The sequence below is a fragment of the Lithobates pipiens genome, unplaced genomic scaffold, assembly GCF_037356315.1.
Source record: "Lithobates pipiens isolate NorthernLeopardFrog02 unplaced genomic scaffold, aLitPip1_a1.2 Scaffold_25, whole genome shotgun sequence".
Taxonomy (NCBI): Eukaryota; Metazoa; Chordata; class Amphibia; order Anura; family Ranidae; genus Lithobates; species Lithobates pipiens.
The window spans coordinates 28,577,426-28,598,598 of NW_027507787.1; the positions used below are offsets into that span (position 1 = coordinate 28,577,426).

The 21,173-nt window shown below is 45.8% G+C and overlaps 1 protein-coding gene across 1 annotated transcript; it reads left to right on the plus strand.

Moving 5' to 3' along the window:
- Positions 1–294: 294 nt before the first annotated feature.
- On the plus strand, positions 295–18,692 carry LOC143930161 (antiviral innate immune response effector IFIT1-like). Its single transcript, XM_077454188.1, has 2 exons — positions 295–520; positions 14,683–18,692. Exons 1-2 carry the CDS (start codon positions 516–518, stop codon positions 15,932–15,934), a joined length of 1,257 nt encoding a protein of 418 aa, XP_077310314.1. The 5' UTR covers positions 295–515; the 3' UTR covers positions 15,935–18,692.
- Positions 18,693–21,173: the final 2,481 nt, after the last annotated feature.

The window sequence follows — 21,173 nt, forward strand, 5'->3', positions numbered from 1 at the left end:
TTCTGAAGTCTCCTTCGGCACATCTGATGTTGGTTCATTTTAACTGAAATGTCACAAGGTGTAGAGTCAGCCATAACCTCTGCAATCCTTAATAATACAGTGATGGTTGTTTGTTATTTTCACATGTACCCAGATTTTCTGTTACATTTTCTCAGCAGCCCCTCCTTCTCCTTCCTTCTCCCTTCTACTCCCAGGCTTCATAGTAGCTGCATGGGCTGCTGGTGATTGTTTGACCAGGTAATTGCTTTACCACCACCAAGTTTCAGTTTCCATTCTTCATTTTATTATCATAGGTTCATACCATGTATTGCATTTTTTATTATTTTTTTACAGTTCTTTTTAGTAGCTTTGGTGAAATATTAGCAGGGAGAATCTGCTCTGCACTGGGTGATTAGGGTGTTGCCAGGCACACCCCCTGTGCATGCCTATGGTATATAGAGGATCTCATTCAGCAAGTACATCAGTCAGCTTCCAATAACAGCAAATGCAGTAAACTCAAAGACAAACAACGCAGAATGAGGTAAGTACCCTTATCATCCAAAGTGCTAGCAGTGACCAGACAACTCTAGCTGTAAATGTATCTTCTAGCCATCTCTATGTACATACTCACATTGTTTGCTAAGGGATGCTTTTATTTTTCGCGTGCTCTACTCTATATAGTTGTAAAATCAGCATATTTTGTGTTTTCTTTTTCCATTGGTTTATATTGTGACCTTACATTTGCTTATCAATATATAGATGTTTTCAGGTTTGCATACTACTTTTATATTACTGTAGCACCGGCTCCTGACGAGCATGCACTATATGTTTTTGAAAATTAATATTCCTGAAACCACAGTTGGGTTTTAGGGCTAATCTTGCTAAATTATGGTTTCAGTACAAGTCAGGGTGGATTGCACTGAGTTCTCCTTGGCCGCAGGTGTCGCTGTCACTGCCGCAAGTGGTAGAACGCAGTTTAGCTCGGAACCAGCCCAGTGGGAGTTTTCTCCTGCTGTGCACTCTGTGAGGTGGTATTTAAGGTACTGAGATCACGTGCTTCAGGGTTTCCGGTCCAGAAGAGATTTTCTGTCGGTTTGGTCCTGGTCCTCCTGACCAGCCCCCATGGCCCTCCTGGCCTGGGGTGCGGATCCATGCAATTACAACTCTCTGGGCTGGATAGCCTGAGGCGAAGTAACTGCAGGGACAGGCCTGAATGGATGTCGAGGGCTGAGGATTCAAAGGTGGTCCAGTGCCATCTCATCTAAGGAGAGGCCCAGCAACTGGTGAAGCATCCAGGGGAGGACTCTTCAGGAGAAGGCCATACTGGTTTCTCTGAAAGATCCTGGAGGCTCAGTTGAAGGACACTTCATGGACGGCTGAGAGATACTGGTTACCGTATGATAGTTCTCTAAATTTGCTTATGTCCCTTGGTTACATTCAAGTATTCTACATTCAAGTCTGTGGCAGAGACTTTGCTTTAACACCCTACTGGCTGCTAGGCCTAGTGAGAGGAGGTCTATCCGGAGGCTGTGAAATGGTTATTCTCTGGATTTCTTCTGTAAGAGACTTTCTATTTTTGCAGTTACAAAAGTACCTGAACTTCCTCCTAACCCTCTACCCTAAGTTAAGAGACTGTGTTACCTTCTAAATAAACATCCTAAAAGAAGATCCAGTGTCACTTTCTGCATTTCTTTGGGCCATCTACCACGGGAAACCCTGGACAGAGGCGAGAACAAGAAGGTAATGGTAAGCCCAATAAAACCAGTAGCTCCTTCGGGGGTCAGCGCTACATTACCACTGCAGAGTGTCCCCATTTTTTATTCTGCATTATTAGGAAATGGAGTATTCATGCTGTACTTATAATAAATGCATTAAGGAAAAATATACCTGTTTATACATTTTCTGTACCCAGATTTGGACCTCCTTGCTGTTGTGAAAATGTATTGTATGCTTGGGATCAAGGGATCAGATGCCCTTTTATGTCAGAGGTATACAACAGAGGTTGATCGAATGATAATAAAAGTACCTTATAGGGAGACCAAAATAGCAATTGGTATACCATTCCATTTTAACTACTTCCTACCTGCGCTATAGCCGAAAGACAGCTACTGGGCTTCGATTGCGGGTCGCACACGGCACACTCTGTGATTACCGAGTCTATGAGATCCGGCGATCAGAGGTCGGAGTAAGGGGTCGATCCCGGCCCCTACCACGTGATCAGCTGCCAGCCAATGACAGCTGATCATGTGATGTAAACAGAAGATTGATTATCTGTCAGCGTGAGGGGAAAAAAAGCCAATCACCGGCTTCTGTCAGAGGGGCATCAATTCCTCACACAGAGAGCCATGGCTGCCTTATTTGTGCCCACCAGTGCTAGCTGCAAGTGCCATCTATCACTACACTACCAGTGCCCACAGTGTCACCTACCAGTGTCCACCAGTGCCACCCATCAATACTCATCAGTGCTGCCAATCAATGCATCATAATCAGTGTCACCTACCATTTCCCATCAGCACCACCTATCAGTGCCGCTTATCAGTGCCACCCATCAAGGCCCTTCAGTGCCACCAATCGGTGCCCTTCAATGCCGTTCATAAGTGCCAACCATCAGTGCCGCCTCATCAGTGCTTATCAGTGCCTATTAGTGCCACCTTATCAGTGCCTATCAGTGCCCATCAGTGCAGCCTCATCAGCGCGCATCAATGAAGGAGCAAAATAGTTTTCAAAATTTTATAACAAACTATGTTTTTTCTTTAATCAAAATTATCTGTCTTTTTTAGTTTTATTTAGCAAAAAATAAAAAACCCAGTAGTGATTAAATATCACCAAAAGAAAGCGGCCGGCGGCCCCTCCTCTCTTCTTGTCTATGGTCTATCCCAGATGATGTCACAAGCCAATGGGGATAGATGAGAAGAGAGGAGGGGCCGCCGGGGAGCGAACAGTGCTGTGTGAAGTGAGGGAGAACTTAATACAGACAGACGCTTCCTGCGCTACTCTGCATACTGGCTAGTAAGATGACAATGTGCCCCATGCCCAAATGTGCCCCCTGATGTCCTATGTGCCCCACTGTGCCCCATTATGTGCCCTGATGTGCCCCATGCCGTAATGTGCCCCCTGCCCTGATGTCCTATGTGCCCCACTGTGCCCCATGCCGTAATGTGCCCCCTGCCCTGATGTCCTATGTGCCCCATTATGTGCCCTGATGTGCCTCATGCCGTAATGTGCCCCCTACCCTGATGTCCTATGTGCCCCACTGTGCCCCATAATGTGCCCCATGCCCCGATGTGCCATGTGCCCTGATGTGCCACGTGGCCTGATGTGCCCCATGCCATAATGTGCCCCCTGCCTTGATGTCCTATGTGCCCCACTGTGCCTCATTATGTGCCCTGATATGCCCCATGCCATAATGTGCCCCCTGCCCTGATGTCCTATGTGCCCCACTGTGCCCCCTGATGTGCCCCATGCCGTAATGTGCCCCCTGCCCTGATGACCTATGTGCCCCACTGTGCCCCATTATGTGCCCTGATGTGCCCCATGCCGTAATGTGCCCCCTGCCCTGATGTCCTATGTGCCCCACTGTGCCCCATGCCGTAATGTGCCCCCTGCCCTGATGTCCTATGTGCCCCATTATGTGCCCTGATGTGCCTCATGCCGTAATGTGCCCCCTACCCTGATGTCCTATGTGCCCCACTGTGCCCCATAATGTGCCCCATGCCCTGATGTGCCATGTGCCCTGATGTGCCACGTGGCCTGATGTGCCACGTGGCCTGATGTGCCACATGCCATAATGTGCCCCCTGCCTTGATGTCCTATGTGCCCCACTGTGCCTCATTATGTGCCCTGATATGCCCCATGCCATAATGTGCCCCCTGCCCTGATGTCCTATGTGCCCCACTGTGCCCCCTGATGTGCCGCATGCCGTAAGGTGCCCCCTGCCCTGATGTCCTATGTGCCCCACTGTGCCCCATTATGTGCTCTGATGTGCCCCATGCCGTAATGTGCCCCCTGCCCTGATGTCCTATGTGCCCCACTGTGCCCCATGCCGTAATGTGCCCCCTGCCCTGATGTCCTATGTGCCCCATTATGTGCCCTGATGTGCCTCATGCCGTAATGTGCCCCCTGCCCTGATGTCCTATGTGCCCCACTGTGCCCCATAATGTGCCCCATGCCCTGATGTGCCATGTGCCCTGATGTGCCACGTGGCCTGATGTGCCCCATGCCCTTATGTGCTATGTGCCCTGATGTGCTATGTGCCCCATAATGTGCCCTGATGTGCTATGTGCCCCATAATGTACCCTGATGTGCCATAATGTGCCCTGATGTGCTATGTGACCCATAATGTGCCCCCATGTGCCAACGTTTCCCATGCCCTGATGTGTCATGTGGCCTGATGTGCCCCATGCCCCGATGTGCCCTGTGCCCTGATGTGCTATGTGCCCCATATTATGCCATGATGTGCTATGTGCCCCATAATGTGCCATAATGTTCCCTGATGTGCCCCATGCCCTGATGTGCCCCATGCCCTGATGTGCCCTGTGCCCTGATGTGCCATGTGGCCTGATGTGCCCCGCACCCTTATGTGCTATGTGCCCTGAAGTGCTATGTGCCCCATAATGTGCCATGATGTGCCATAATGTGTCAACGTTTCCCCCATACCCTGATGTGCCATGTGGCCTGATGTGCCCCATGCCCTTATGTGCTATTTGCCCTAATGTACTATGTGCCCCATAATGTGCCCTGATGTGCTATGTGCCCCAATGTGCCACATAATGTGCCCTGATGTGCCCCATAATGTGCCCCATGCCCTGATGTGCTATGTGCCCCATGCCCTGATGTGCCTCGTGCCCTGATGTGCCCCATGCCCCATAATGTGCCCTGATGTGCCCCATAATGTGCTCCGTGCCCTGATGTGCCATGTGGCCTGATGTGCCCCAATGTCCTATTTTTTTCTTTTTTTTTGTGCGGGAGTGGATCTTGGGTGGGAGTTCCCACACTTTTTTCCCCAGGACCTGACCCCTGCTAGGAGCCATCTAAAAAAGCTAGGAGCTAGCTTTTTAAATCAGCTGCCTGGCCCCCAGAACTGCATGTCCAGAGCATTGCGGCAAAAGGAATTGCTCATGCCTGGTGCCAAATGAAATAAACCAAACAAACTGTTTTTAGTTTCTGTTATAAAATTTTGCAAATAAGTAATTTTTCTCATTCACTGATGTGCACTGCCACTGATAGACACTGATAGGCAACACTTATGAGGCTGAACTGATATGCACTGATAGGCGGCATTCATGGGCACTTATAAGCAGTACTGATGAGGCTGAACTGATAGGCGGCACTGATGAGGAGGCGCTGATAAAGCTGCACTGATAGGAGGCACTGACGGCCACAGATAGGTGGCACTAATGGGCCCTGATAGGTGGCACCGATGGCCATTGATGAGGCTGCACTGATGGGCAGCACTGATAATCAGGGTACTGAGGGTACATGTCCCCTGTCACACTCCTGGTCCACGCACACCCGCGGTAAGGAAAGGGCCTCAGATCAAGCCCGCAACCCTAGCACCCAGTTGTCAAACTGGCAAGGAGATGTCGGAGGTGAACGGGCAGAGAAAGCAACCAAGAGAAGCCCTCAATCAGAATGGTAGGAGCGCCACTCTCATCACAGCCCCGCCCACCAGAGAAGGACACGAGTATTCAGAAACAAGTGCTGTATACTGCTTCCGCAGGCAGAAAAGTTGTGGCAATCCCCTTTTAATAACAGACATCCCATACCAATGTAATTTTAATAGAGTTTTTAGATTTTACCAGAATATCTATTTCTAAACCAAAGAACAAAAATGTAACGTACGGCAGCTTCTCATTTCCCAGATGTGGTGGCTGCATTCATTTTTAGATTACAAATGTTTTCAGCAAACGAAAAAAATGCCTGTTGATCTTGCCAAAAATGCCTTGCTTTTGTCACATCCTGTGAGATAAACTGAAATATAAAACAATTATATCTTATTTCTAAGCAATATTCATGAAGTACATATTCCCCAAACCCCCTATGTAATGGAGATGAAGTGAGGAAGATGCAGGGCAGCTGAAAATTATTGTAAAAGCACAATGTTTTTTATAACTTCAGGTGCCACCATAGCAAGCTGAATACTGTGGGGCACCCAACAGCAGGGAGGAGCCAGGAGAAGAGGAGGATCTGGGCCTCTCTGTGCAAAACCACTGCACAGAGCAGGTAAGTATAACATGTTTATTATTTTAATGAAAAAAAATTAAAGCTTTACAATCACTTTAATGTGACAACCAAGGTTCCGCCTAGAACGGAAAACAGCACCCTAGACTGGTAATTGAAGAAAAGTGTGAATGGGTCTGTGTGCCTGGCTGTGGGGCAAAGATTGTGGGGAGACCTGGATAGTATCCCTGCGGCTCCTATGAGAGTAGTGCTACAAAATTTGACATGAAAACATAAACCAAATTTCTTTATCCCGTACATCACAGGACACAAAGCAGCTATAGTCAGGCCTGTACTGGCCATCGGGACTACCGGGAGTTTCCCGGTGGGCCGATTGGCTCAGTGGGCCGGTTGTCAGTGTGTCACTACACTTCTCTCTCCGTGTCTGCATTGTGTTATAATAACTCTGGCTGGCTCCGCTCCTGCACCCGGCGGCGGCGGCACACAAACACCATCATCGTGATGCTGCCACTCATTTGTAACTCCCCCTAACATTACGGCCTCCTTGTCCTGGCGCCGTGACGTCACTCACAGCCGGGGAGGGGGAGGCGGGCCGGAGATATAGGAGGAGCGTATCGAGCGGCTGCCCAAGCTCAGCTGCCTGCAAGACTGCAACCAAGCAGCCAGCGCCGCTGAGGAACCTGAAAATTCCTTGCAGCAAGTCCAGACAGCATCAGATGCTATACGGGATGCAGGCTGCATGATTAATAATAAGCTGAGTCTATTACTGTCATTGTCTGATTTCTGTAATATGCAGCATGGGGGGTAGGGGTAAATGTACTGCCACTGGTCATGGTAACTGATAAATAATTTAATGCCACTGGTCATGGTAACTGATTATTAAGCAGTTACTGTGACCAGTGGTATTAAATTATTCATCAGTTACCATGACCAGTGGCATTAAATTAATAATTGACCAGCGGCATTCAATTATTAATCAGTTAGCGTAACCAGTGGCATTAATATTAATTGAATGCCACTGGCCACAGTAACTGATGAATAATTGAATGCCACTGGTCATGGTAACTGATTAATAATTTAATGCCACTGGCCACGGTAACTGATCAATAATTGAATGCCACTGGCCACGGTAACTGATGAATGATTTAATGCCACTGGCCACGGTAACTGGTGAATAATTGAATGCCACTGGTCACGGTAACTGATGAATGATTTAATGCCACTGGCCACGGTAACTGATGAATGATTTAATGCCACTGGCCACGGTAACTAATGAATAATTTAATGCCACTGGCCACGGTAACTGGTGAATAATTGAATGCCACTGGTCACGGTAACTGATGAATAATTGAATGCCACTGGCCACGGTAACTGATGAATAATTGAATGCCACTAGCCACGGTAACTGATGAATAATTGAATGCCACTAGCCACGGTAACTGATGAATAATTGAATGCCACTGGTCACGGTAACTGATGAATGATTTAATGCCACTGGCCACGGTAACTGATGAATGATTTAATGCCACTGGCCACGGTAACTGATGAATAATTTAATCCCACTGGCCACGGTAACTGGTGAATAATTGAATGCCACTGGTCACGGTAACTGATGAATAATTGAATGCCACTGGCCACGGTAACTGATGAATGATTTAATGCCACTGGCCACGGTAACTGGTGAATAATTTAATGCCACTGGCCACGGTAACTGATGAATAATTGAATGCCACTGGTCACGGTAACTGATGAATAATTGAATGCCACTGGCCACGGTAACTGATGAATGATTTAATGCCACTGGCCACGGTAACTGGTGAATAATTGAATGCCACTGGTCACGGTAACTGATGAATGATTTAATGCCACTGGCCACGGTAACTTATGAATGATTTAATGCCACTGGCCACGGTAACTGATGAATAATTTAATGCCACTGGTCACGGTAACTGATGAATAATTTAATGCCACTGGCCACGGTAACTGATTAATAATTTAATGCCACTGGCCACCATAATTGATTAATAATTTAATGCCATTGGCCACGGTAACTGATCAATAATTTAATGCCACTGGTCACAGTCACTGATATATGAATTTGCTAGTGCCACTGTTGGTCATGGTCACTGATGAATGAATTTATGGCCACTGGTCATGGTCACTGATGAATGAATGTACTGCCACTGGTAGTCATGGTCACTGATGAATTAATGTACCGTATATACTCGAGTATAGGCCGACCTGAATATAAGCCGAGGCCCCCAATTTACCCCCAAAAAACTGGAAAAAATTATTGACTCGTGTATAAGCCGAGGGTGAGACATGCCTGTCCATCCCTGTGTGTCCGTCCATCCCTGTGGGTCCATCCATCCCTGTGTGTGTGTCCATCCATCCCTGTGTGTGTCCATGCATCCGTGTGTGTGTGTGTCCATGCATCCGTGTGTGTGTGTGTGTGTGTGTGTCCATGCATCCGTGTGTGTGTGTGTGTGTCCATGCATCCGTGTGTGTCCATCCATCCCTGTGTGTGTGTGTGTGTGTGTGTGTCCATGCATCCGTGTGTGTGTGTGTCCATCCATCCCTGTGTGTGTGTGTGTGTGTGTGTGTGTGTGTGTGTGTGTGTGTGTGTCCGTGCAGCCTACCTGTGTCCAGCCTGCCTGTGTCCGTCCAGCCTGTGTCCGTCCAGCCTGTGTCCGTCCAGCCTGTGTCCGTCCAGCCTGTGTCCGTCCAGCCTGCGTCCGTCCAGCCTGCGTCCGGTCCGGCCCGTCCCGTCCCGTCCCGTCCCGGCCCGGCCCGGCCCGTCCCGAGCCGAGCCTCCGTCCTTCAGCTCTTCGTCGGCGGCCATTCTAGGATTCAAAAGCCGCGCCTCCGTCGGTGATAGGCGGAACACTCAATTTCCCACTGACTGCTGGGAAATTGAGTGTTCCGCCTATCGGATGTCCGTGATAGGCGGAACACTCAATTTCCCAGCAGTCAGTGGTCCGCCTATCACGGACGTCCGCTCATCCTCATACTACGGACGAGGATGAGAGGATGTCCGTGATAGGCGGAACACAGACTGCTGGGAAATTCAGTGTTCCGCCTATCACTGACGGAGGCGCGGCCTTTGAATCCTAGAATGGCCGCTGTCTGTCTGCTCGACACGCTGATCGGGCAGACAGACAGCGATGACTCGAGTATAAGCCGAGGGGGGCACTTTCAGCCTCAAAAAAGAGGCTGAAAATCTCGGCTTATACTCGAGTATATACGGTACTGTCTCTGCTGGTCATGATCACTGATGATGAATGAATGTACTGCCACTGGTCACTGATGCATTAATGACTGACCACTGGTATAACTGTTTTCCTTATTTATGACACCTGCCATTGAACGGAGTGTAACTTACACATTTAATGCTAAAGGCGTCTGTTATGTTGGAATGCATATTTTTCTCTAAATAATAAAAAAAAAGCTGTTTATACTTACAGTGAAATGATTTAACTTTTTTTTTTTTTCCACCATTGCGTATAGTTTATATACTGTTTTTGTGTGTGTTTGCAAAATGAAAGTGGGCCGGTCTGGATGAAGTCCAGGGCCAAATTTTTGTCCCAGTCCAGCCCTGGCTATAGTAATTACTATATGGGTTATACGCCACCTATAGGTGAATGGACACTGGCACGTGATCCTGACTGCACTGCTGTGCAAATCACATGTGATGTGTGTGTGTGTGATGCCAATTCAGCCATACAGTTTGTATGGCTGAATTTGCATCGCATTTGGACCAAACTCGTGCAGGACCCTTTTTTGGTCCGCACCAGAATCGGATCGCATGGATGTTCACACCCATGCAATCCAATTCCTGTCCGAATTGACAGTTCGCACTGCGATATGCGAACCAATCTGGGGGCATCATTAAGTTTGTATTGACACTCCCAGCGGTTTGCATAGGGCACTAGACATGTGCAGAGTAAAATATTTTGTTTTGGAATTTCGTTTTCGTCCGAAAACTTAATTTATTTAGTTACTCACGAAATTCGTTTTTATTTATTTCATTTTTCGTTCAAAAATTGCATTCGTCCGAAAATCCACATGAATTACGGTCGAATCTGTCTTTGAAGGCTTATGGTGTCTGTCGAATGTATAAAGAAGATTCGACGGAGCTAGTATATAGCATACTTTAGAACCCCTGTTAAAGTCTATGGGACTCCAACATTCAAAATCTAAAGTGCTAATTTTAAAGACTAATTTGCAAGTTACTGTCCTAAAAAGTGTTTGGGGACCCGGGTCCTGCCCCAGAGGACATGTATCAATGCAAAAAAAAGTTTTAAAAACTGACGTTTTTTCGGGAGCAGTGATTTTAATAATGATTAAAGTGAAACAATAAAAGTGTAATATTCCTTTAAATTTCGTACGGGGGGGGGGGTTGTCTATAGTATGCCTGTGAAGGGGCGCATGTTTCTGGTGCTTAGAACTGTCCCTGCACAAAGTGTCATTTATGCAGGAAAAAAAGTCCTTTAAAATCACTCGCAGCTATTATGAATTGTCGGCTCCGTAATACAGAGAACACTCATTGAAAGTCATTGATAAAAAAAAAAATTCAAAAAATTGACGTGGGGGTCTCCCTAAAAATCCATACAAGACCCTTTATCCGAGCACGCAACCTGGCAGGCCGCAGGAAAAGAGGGGGGGCCGCTCTCTCGTCCCCCCTCCCTCCCTCCTGAACCGTACCAGGCCACATGCCCTCAACATTGGGAGGATGCTTTGGGGGTCTGTGACCCCTCAAAGCACCTTGTCCCCATGTTGATGAGGACAAGGGCCTCATCCCCACAACCGTGGCCGGTGATTGCGGAGGTCTGCGGGCGGGGGGCTTATCAGAATCTGGAAGCCCCCTTTAACAAGGGGACCCCCAGATCCCGGCCCCCCCCTGTTTGAAATGGTAAGGGGGTACAAAAGTACCCCTACCATTTCACAAAGAAAGTGTAAAAAATAGTTAAATAAGACAAACACACTTTTGAAAAATTCCTTTATTAAAAATAAAAAAAAATAAAAAAAGATTCCAGCGGGGGTAATCCACTCTTGCTATCCAGCGACGGACGGTCATCTCTCCAGCGATGGCTCATCTCATCCAGCGCAGCGAATCCATCCTTCTTCTGTCTCCGCGGAGGAGACACTGCAGGAATTCCGGTGGTCTGACGTTTCTTATATACGGAGGGCGGGGCCACCCATCACCTGACCCCGCCCCCCTCTGACGCAAGGGGAAACCCGGGGTTCCCTGTGATGTATGGGTGACCCCGCCCCCTTCTGATGTAACGGAAACCTGCCTGTGTTACATCAGAGGGGATAGCAAGAGTGGATTACCACCTCTGGAATCTTTTTTTTTTTTTTTTAATAAAGGAATTTTTCAAAAGTGTGTTTGTCTTATTTAACAATTTTTTACACTTTCTTTGTGAAATGGTAGGGGTACCCCCTTACCATTTCAAACAGGGGGGGCTGGGATCTGGGGGTCCCCTTGTTAAAGGGGGCTTCCAGATTCTGATAAGCCCCCCGCCCGCAGACCTCCACAACCACCGGCCACGGTTGTGGGAATGAGGCCCTTGTCCTCATCAACATGGGGACAAGGTGCTTTGAGGGGTCACAGACCCCCAAAGCATCCTCCCAATGTTGAGGGCATGTGGCCTGGTACGGTTCAGGAGGGAGGGGGGGCCGCTCTCTCGTCCCCCCCTCTTTTCCTGCGGCCTGCCAGGTTGCGTGCTCGGATAAAGGGTCTGGTATGGATTTTTAGGGGGACCCCCACGTCAATTTTTTTTAAAATTTGACGTGGGGTTCCCCTTAATATCCATACCCAGACCTGAAGGGTCTGGTTATGGATATTTAGGGGGAACCCCACGTCAAATTTTTTCTTAAATTTGAGGCAGGGTTCCCCTTAATATCCATACCAGACCTGAAGGGCCTGGTAATTGAATTTGGGGGACCCCCACGCTTTTTTATTTATTTATTTTTTTATTTTTTTATCAATGACTTTCAATGAGTGTTCTCTGTATTACGGGAGCTGACAATTCATAATAGCTGCGAGTGATTTTAAAGGACTTTTTTTCCTGCATAAATGACACTTTGTGCAGGGACAGTTCTAAGCACCAGAAACATGAGCCCCTTCACAGGCATACTATAGACACCCCCCCCCCCCCCTACGAAATTTAAAGGAAAATTACACTTTTATTGTTTCACTATAATCATTATTAAAATCACTGCTCCCGAAAAAACTGCAGTTTTTAAAACTTTTTTTTGCATTGATCCATGTCCCCTGGGGCAGGACCCGGGTCCCCAAACACTTTTTAGGACAGTAACTTGCAGAATCTTTTCTCTCTGTCAAATCTTTTTTCTGTGTCGAATATTTTCTCTATATAATCTTGGACTAATAGAGGTAAGGTTAGGCACATTCGACCACAGGTTCTATAGACAGATTGTTATTGTCAGAGTCATGTCGAATCTCCTATTCTATATCGAACTGTTGTAACAATGAAAACGAAAATAAAGCATTTATTTATGTCGGATATTTTGTTTTTCGGATTCTGTGCTTTTGTTATCGTTTGTCAAAACGAAAACGAAAATAGCTGAAATTCGGACGAAAATGCATTCGGACGAAAACGAATGCACATGTCTAGTGTGAACTGCCTGCAGGAGACATGCAATGCGGTCACCCACACTGGATTCGTAGGGTTCCCGCATCGCTGCAGTGTGAACCGAGCCTTAAAGCGGAGGTCTGCTCACCGCTGCAAGAATTAAAAGCCAGCAGATACACATACCCCACGGAGGAAGGAGGAGGGAGGAGGGAGCCGAGCTGCTGGTGTAATTCGCCATGGCCCAGACTCCCGGAAGTGGGGACAGGATACCTGTCTAAAGCCGCGTACACACGGGCGGACTGTATGGCCAACTTAGTCCGTCAGACAATCCGACGGACAGTCCGTCCTACTTTCGAATGAACGGAATTGACCACACACGGATGCAAAACAGTCCGTCGAAAGTTTGCGCGATGACGTGTACAGCACGTACGACGGGACTAGAAATAGGAAGTCCAATACACAGCAATGCAACCTTTCGCTGATTTACTAAGATGAATGCACTGCGCCGGTTCATACCTCCATCAGATAAATTTTCAAGTGAGAGTATGAACCGGAGCATGCATAAGCGCAATACATAATCGTATCATTAACAATCCATTTACACAGGGGCAACATGACTTCCAGCATGACTTTGGAAGACAACTTGGACACGACTTGAGTGTGAATCACAGCGCGACTTGGGGCGACTTACAATATGACTTTAAGTCTCCGCCAAGCGACTTTCATTAAAAAAAAAAAAAAAAAAAAAAACATGGGTTCCCCTCCAAGAGCATACCAGGCCCTTCGTGTCTGGAATGGCTATTAAGGGGAACCCCACGGCGAAAAAAAAAAAAATGGCGTGGGAGTCCCCCTCAAAATCCATATCAGGCCTTTCAGGTCTGGCATGGATATTAAGGGGAACCCCACGCCCCCAAAAAAATGCAGTGGGGGTCCCCCTCAAAATCCATACCAGACCCTTATCCGAGCACGCAACCTGGCAGGCCGCAGGAAAAGAGGGGGGACGAGAGAGCGCCCCCCTTACTGAACTGTACCAGGCCACATGCCCTCAACATTGGGAGGATGCTTTGGGGTCCTTAAAATCCATCCCATATCTGAAGAGTCTGGTATGGATTTTGAGGGGGACCCCCACGCCATTTTTTTTCTTGGCATGGGGTTCCCCTTAATATCCATGCCAGACCTGAAGGGCCTGGTATGGAATTTCGGGGGACCCCCACAAATTTTTTTTTCTTCATTTTTTTTTCTCTTAATGCTAACATGACCTGTGTGCAAATAGCCTTAAAAAAAAACCCACAGAAGTGAACCAGCGCAAAAAAAAAAGTCAAGTTGAGAAGTGCGCCTGTTCAACTTATGCAAACGAACCTACGTGACTTGACATTTACTAAGATTTTGCCGGCGCAGTGAACCAGAGCACTTGAACGGGTGCAAATGCAGCTTGCGCATGCACAGTGCATAAAATAATCTCACGCAGTTCCGAGTGTATTTGCAGGCGCAGCAAGCTTGCTCAGAGAAAAGTTAATATTCCGTCCTATTATGGCCATATTTGTTACTTGGACAGTCACATCTATACTTCCTCACATCACCCCACATCACCCCCATAATATTCGCAACTTCCAGCTTCTTTTAATTCTGAGTTGAAGATGCCATGTGCCAGGTCAATAGCGGCGCACAGATCGTGGCCGCCCGCGTGCCGGCATGCTCATAGTAAATGGGGAATTGCGCTGTGTTACAGACGGAAATGCTTTGTGAATACAAAAACGGCCGTTGCGCATTGGCGTGCGCCACTATTCATAGCACAAATGCTTTGTAAATCAGCCCCATAGTGTCAATTAGAATATATGGCAACCTAGCTAGTCATCCTGAGGCATGTCTTCCGTTACTGACACATTACTTTTTTAATGCATGCTTTTCTTTGTTTCTAACTTTTCAGTGACATCTTAAAGAATTCTTTGATGGATCGTCTACTGAAACTTCAATGCCATTTTACTTGGAACCTGCTTGGAGAAGATGTAGATATTGATAATGTGGAAGAAAGGCTAAATGACCAGATTGTGTTTTTGCCAGATGCACTCAAGCACAGGATGTATAGCCTTCTGACTTACCTAAAGCATCTCAAAGGAGATCATGAGGAAGCCCTGCTCCAGCTCCAAAAGGCAGCGGCACATATCCAAGAATCCAGTATAGAGGAAGACACAGATTATAAGAAAACTGTCCTTTATGGTAACTTTGCCTGGGTTTTCTACCACCAGAACCAGTTTATCAACAGTTTAACCTATGTTGAAAAGGTGGAGACCATTTTAAAGCACTATGAGTATCCTCCAAAGAAAAACACTCTTCTGTCAGATATATATGGTGAACAAGGCTGGACTTACTTATCCTTTGCAGGAAAATACTATCAATGTGCTGCAATGTGCTTTGAAAAAGCTCTAGGACTTGACCCAGAAGATCCAGAATTGAATTCAGGCTATGCCATGGCTGTGTATAGAATAGAAGGTTTCAGGTTAAGCAGCAACGTGGAAAACAAATCTTTTCCACTCTTGGAACGAGCTGTTAGATTAAATCCCAGAGATACAGTGCTGAAAGTTCTCCTTGCTTTAAAATATCTAGAGATGAAGGACTATGGTCTAGGAACTATTTTAATAGAACAAGCTCTACAAGAACAACCAGAATCTCCATATGTTCTTCGATATGTGGCAACATTTTACAGAAGATGTAGACAGATAAATAAAGCTATTGCAATATTGAATAAAGTACTCAGTTTAACACCTACCTCCAGCAATGTTTACTATCAACTTGGCCAGTGTTACAAACAATTTATAAGAATCCATTACAATAAGGAGCAAAAAGATGCAGCCATTGCAAATGCAACATTTTACTCGGAAAAGGCTGTCCAACTAAACAGGTCATCTGTGCCAGCACACATTTTATTGGCTCGTGTATACATGAAAGCTAATGAACACCAAAAGGCAAAAGAAGAATTTGACAAAACTCTGGCCATGAATGATATGCGGCCCGAACAGAAACAAGAGCTCCATTTCTACTGGGCAAAATATATAATACATTCTAGAAAATCTGAGTCTGAAGCAGTAAGGCATTTTAAAGAAGTGATAAAGATACAAAATCAAACATGGTTTCGGGAAATTGCCATGAAAGAACTGCAAAAACTTGCTGAAACCATATAAGGGAATAAATTGTAGAGAGAGTGGTACTATGGATACAATAAAAATGTGACAAGTGCCACTTTCCAAGGATCAGAGCAAATTATGGTTTGTGAAAAATTATGGACTTTTTTAGCCAAACTGACCTAAAATCAACAATAAAATCAATGCACCCTACATATTTGGAATAGGTATACCCCCCCCCCCCCCCCCCAAGAAAAACTGCCTTAGTTATGTAATCACTTAACACAATATAATTATATAATTATTTATAATCTTATTTCTTCAAGGTATGGGGTTTCCAAATTCCAAAAAAATGTAGCTCTACATTCGTGACTTGTGATTTGTGGTTGAACTGGATGGACTTGTGTCTTTTTACAACTTAACTAACTATGTAACTATGTGACTTGGTGCTTCCTCAAAAGGTTTATGTTGTGTTTACCATGCTTTGCTTGGGTACATCCAGCAGCAAAGGGAACAGGGCATCGCAGCAATTAAGTACTAAAAATAGCCCTTCTACTGGAACAACTATAAGTATTTGGAAGCTTTTTCTGCTTTGCAAGTCACAATATCATGATATAATACTTTTCTATAAAGAATGATAATGACTTCAGTGGACACTAATTGATCTGATCCTAACTGCTCTGAATACTGAAATGTAATTCTGGCTATGGCTACTACCAGTGGCGGCTATCGGTTGGGTCAACCGCACACCATCCACCCCTACACCCCCCGTGCGTCTCCTCCCTCCTAGGTCAATTGGAATGCTTTTCCTTTTGGCCAATCGGGAAGTGAGTCTCAGACCTGCTTCTTGATTGGCTGGGAGAAGAAATATTGTGACAATAGCGAGCACACCCTTTTTTGAAGCCTGTTAGAGCCTCTGGCTCTAATCCCATGCTTAAAAAAACCCTGATTGTAATCCATACATCTGGCGCTCCACATGTGGATTAGGGGGACGGATGTATGGATAGGGGGGGCATTGCCTGTTTGCCCTGCATTATGGGCAGCCACTGGTTACTATAATTTATATTGATTTTGACAAAAGCCCATTGCATAGATCTTGAAAAGGGAAAATTCACTTTGTAAAGTCGACATGCTCTACTCCTTTAGCAAACCAACCACAGCATCTCTGCCAAGGGCCCCCTGACTTACTCGCTTTGCCAACATTTACCCGCTGCCTGGTCACAGACACTGGTAATTTTAAAGCTGGCTGTGATGAGGGACACAATAGCAACATACTAATAACCATCATATAACCAAAATCTAATTAGAGCAATAATAGTACATTTCCTTTAATGACTTAATACATTTCGGTACCTTTTGACTGTTATGTGTTATACTGGTTTTTACTGTGTTGCAACATTTTAACATTTACTTATAATCAAAAAAGGCTGATAATGTACATAATAAACATTGCAATCAACAAATATTTTGAATAAAATAAAAATTCTCACCATTTATCCATGTTAATAATATAAACCATATAAACTACTGCAGTTGCATTGCAAGAATATCTTAAACATTTTCAATGTTGTTTTACATATACCACTGATAGATGTCTTTTTCAACCCAGCAATCTGAATGGAAAAAAAAAAATTAGAAGCTCGCTGTACAGAAGCTTGCTTGTTAGTACAGATCTGCTGAGCCATTGTGTTTTGACAGGGGGGCTCCCCTCCCACCAGAAACAGGTCAGCGCTGGCAGCCATTGGTTGCCAGAGCTGACCGGTTGCCATATGGATGCTGCTTTTCCAGCATGCCCGTTTGACAGAAATGAGACGTTCGGCCATCTTTTGTCAGACAGGCTGTATCAGACGTTTTTTGTTGAACCGCCCAATACTGCCCATTATTTGCCCTGTGTGTACCAGGTTTTACTATAGGATGATATCTTGCACTTCACTGCCTACAAACCAATGATGCATTTTATTATTATTATTTACAGTAGCTAATCTGACATGAAATAGCAGCACATTAGCTATTAAAATATTTAAAGTGAACCTGTGCTTTGTACATGAAAAGCAAAGCAACAGGTTAATTGTATTGTCTGTTTTCCCAGCAGCACATACTTACTAGCTACTGGAAATAAGGACAACTGAGTGTAAGCTCCAAGGTGCACTGGTCAGAAATTACATGTGACAGAGCCAGACCAATCAGTGAGTACCAGAACTGCCACACCAAGTTGCATGCCACTGTATACCCAGAAGTACTGAGTATTTTCCAACACCAAAATTATACAGACTGGGAAGCTGCAGCAAGGAGGTAGTATGGGAGTGTGACTCAGTATGTATGAATGTATGTATGAAAGTTTGAGGAGGTGGAGTGGACTATCTACTGACATTGAAAAAAGACACAAAAGAGCACATATGCTCCAAAGAACCTGGACTATCTCGGTATCTAAGAAATAAGGAATTCACACCAGAAATAGATATATATAATAGTAATATGACACCCGCAGATGGGATCTCCCATCCTGGGCAGGCATCATATGACATCCTCCCATTCCCGGCCGCCTAGGGGGCGCGCCGCTGTCGCGCGGGATTGGTGGCACGCATGCCCAGCAGCCGCAATGTCCCCCGGGCACCCGCAATTGCACAGGAACACAGCAGGACCGTGGATCTGTGTATGTAAACACACAGATCCACGTCCTGTCAGAGCAGGAGACCGATGGTGTGTTCCCAGTACAGAGGAACACCGAGTCTCCTCCCCTTGTGAATCCCCTCCCCCCACAGTTAGAATCACTCCCAGGGAACATATTAACCCCTGCAGCGCCCCATGGTGTTAACCCCTTCCCTGCCAGTCACATTTACACAGTAATCAGTGCAATTTTATAGCACTGATCACTGTGTAAATATGAATGGTCCCAAAAATGTGTCAAAAGTGTCCGATATGTCTGTCACAATGTTGCAGTCACGAAAAATGAAAAATCGCAGATCGCCGCCATTGCTAGTAAAAAAAAAAAAAGCCATAAATCTATCCCCTATTTTGTAAACGCTATAACTTTTGCGCAAACCAATCAATATACGCTTATTGCAATTTTTTTTACCAAAAATATGTAGAAGAATATGTATCAGCTTAAACTGAGGGAAATTATTATTTTTTTTAAATGGGATATTTATTATAGCAAAAAGTTAAAAATATTGTGTTTATTTTCAAAATTGTCACTCTTCTTTTGTTTATAGCGCAAAAAATAAAAGCCGTAGAGGTGATCAAATACCCCCAAAAGAAAGCTCTATTTGTGGGAAAAATATTGACGTAAATTTTGTTTGGGTGCAACGTGGCGCGACCACGCAATTGTCAGTTAAAGCGACGGAATGTTGAATCGCAAAAAGTGCTCTGGTAAGGAAGGGGGTAAAATCGTCCGAGGCTGAAGTGGTTAAGTAAGTTCTGTCCGTTACTCTGCCTCTCAACCCCAATAACCGCCTAAGCCCATCTGGCACACCTGTCAATAATGTAATTGCAATGAACAGTGAGAAACACACAGGTAATGATGAAACACAGACATTTGTCTTTACTGCAATATTTCTGTGGAAAAGTGTAACAAACAGTAACAATATATATTCAAAATAATCAACCTGGAGAGCAATTATGGATTAAGAGCAATATAGCTCTCAAGCTGCTTTCAGGCGATTCCAAACACTAGAATGTCCCCAAGAGCAGAGGCACACTTGAATGGTAAATAAAGCATGATATGGCACCTCAAATTAGATTGGTTACCTCTACTCAGATTGGCTCTATTAACCACATGCCGACTGACGCATGCCGATATACGTAGACAGAATGGCACAGGCAAATGGGTGTACAGGTACGTCCCTTTAAATTTGCCGCCGTGCCATCACATGTGCGCCGCTGGTGGGCGAGCACACGCACCAGTCGGGACCTCCGTGAGTCCGATCGCAGGTCCCACGGACTCAATCTCCGCAGGGAGACCTGTGATCGTCTCACGGGGAGGAAGAATGGGGAGATGCTAATGTAAACACGCATCTCCCTGTTCTGCCTAGTGACAGTGTCGCTGATCTCTGCTCCCTGTGATCAGAGCAGAGATCAGTGACATGTCATACACAACCACACCCCCCCCCCCCCCCCCCAAGTTAGAAACACTCCCAGGGCTCACTTAACACCTACACTGCCATACAGCGGTTAACCCCTTTACTGCCAGTGTCATTTACACAGGAATCAGTGCATTTTTATAGCATTGATTGCTGTATAAATTACAATGGTCCCAAAAATGTCCGATGTGTCCGCCATAATGTCGCAGTCATGATAAACATCGCTGATCGCCACCATTACTAGTAAAAAAAAAATATTAATAAAAATTCCATAAAGCTATCCCCTACATTGTAAATGCTATAACTTTTGCGCAAACCAATCAATAATCGCTTATATATTTTTGAGGGGTGTTTATTATAGCAAAAAGTAAAAAAGAATGCGTTTTTTTCTAAATTGACGCTCTTTTTTTGTTTATAGCGCAAAAATAAAATACCACCAAAAGAAAGCTTTATTTGTGGGAAAAAAAGGAAGTCAATTTTGTTTGGGAGCCACATCGCACAACCGCTCAATTGTCAGTTAAAGCAACGCAGTGCCGAATCGCAAAAAGTGGTCTGGTCTTAAGCCAGAAAAATGGTCCGGTCTGAAAGTGGTTAATGACAAGCCTTTTTTTGCAATTCAGCACTGTGTTACTTTAACCACTTGCCGCCCGCCCTATTACAAATTGACGGCGGCAAAGTGGTTTCATTATCCTAACCGGACGTCATATGACGTGATTAGGATAATGAGCCGCTGCGCGCCTCCGGGGGCGCGCATCGCGGCGATCGTTGTTGCGGGGTGTCACTCTGACACCCTGCAACTACGATCTCGGTAAAGAGTCTCCGACGGAGACTCTTTACCATGTGATCAGCCGTGTCCAATCACGGCTGATCACAGTGTAAATGGGAAGAGCCGGTGATCGGCTTTCCCTCACTCGCGTCTGTCAGACGCGAGTAGAGGAGAGCCGATCGGCTACTCCTCTGACAGGGGGGGTCTGTGCTGATCGATTATCAACACAGCCCCCCCGAGGATGCCCACACTGGACCACCAGGGACACCACTAGACCACCAGGGAAAAGGTAATAAAAATCCATAATCCTCCCTAGACCACCAGGGTGCCAGTCAGCACAATGGGTGCCAATCAGTGCCCATAATGGATGCCAATCAGTGGCCACAATGGGCATCACTGATTGGCATGCATTATTGTTTGGCACTGATTGGCATCCATTACTATAACACCGATG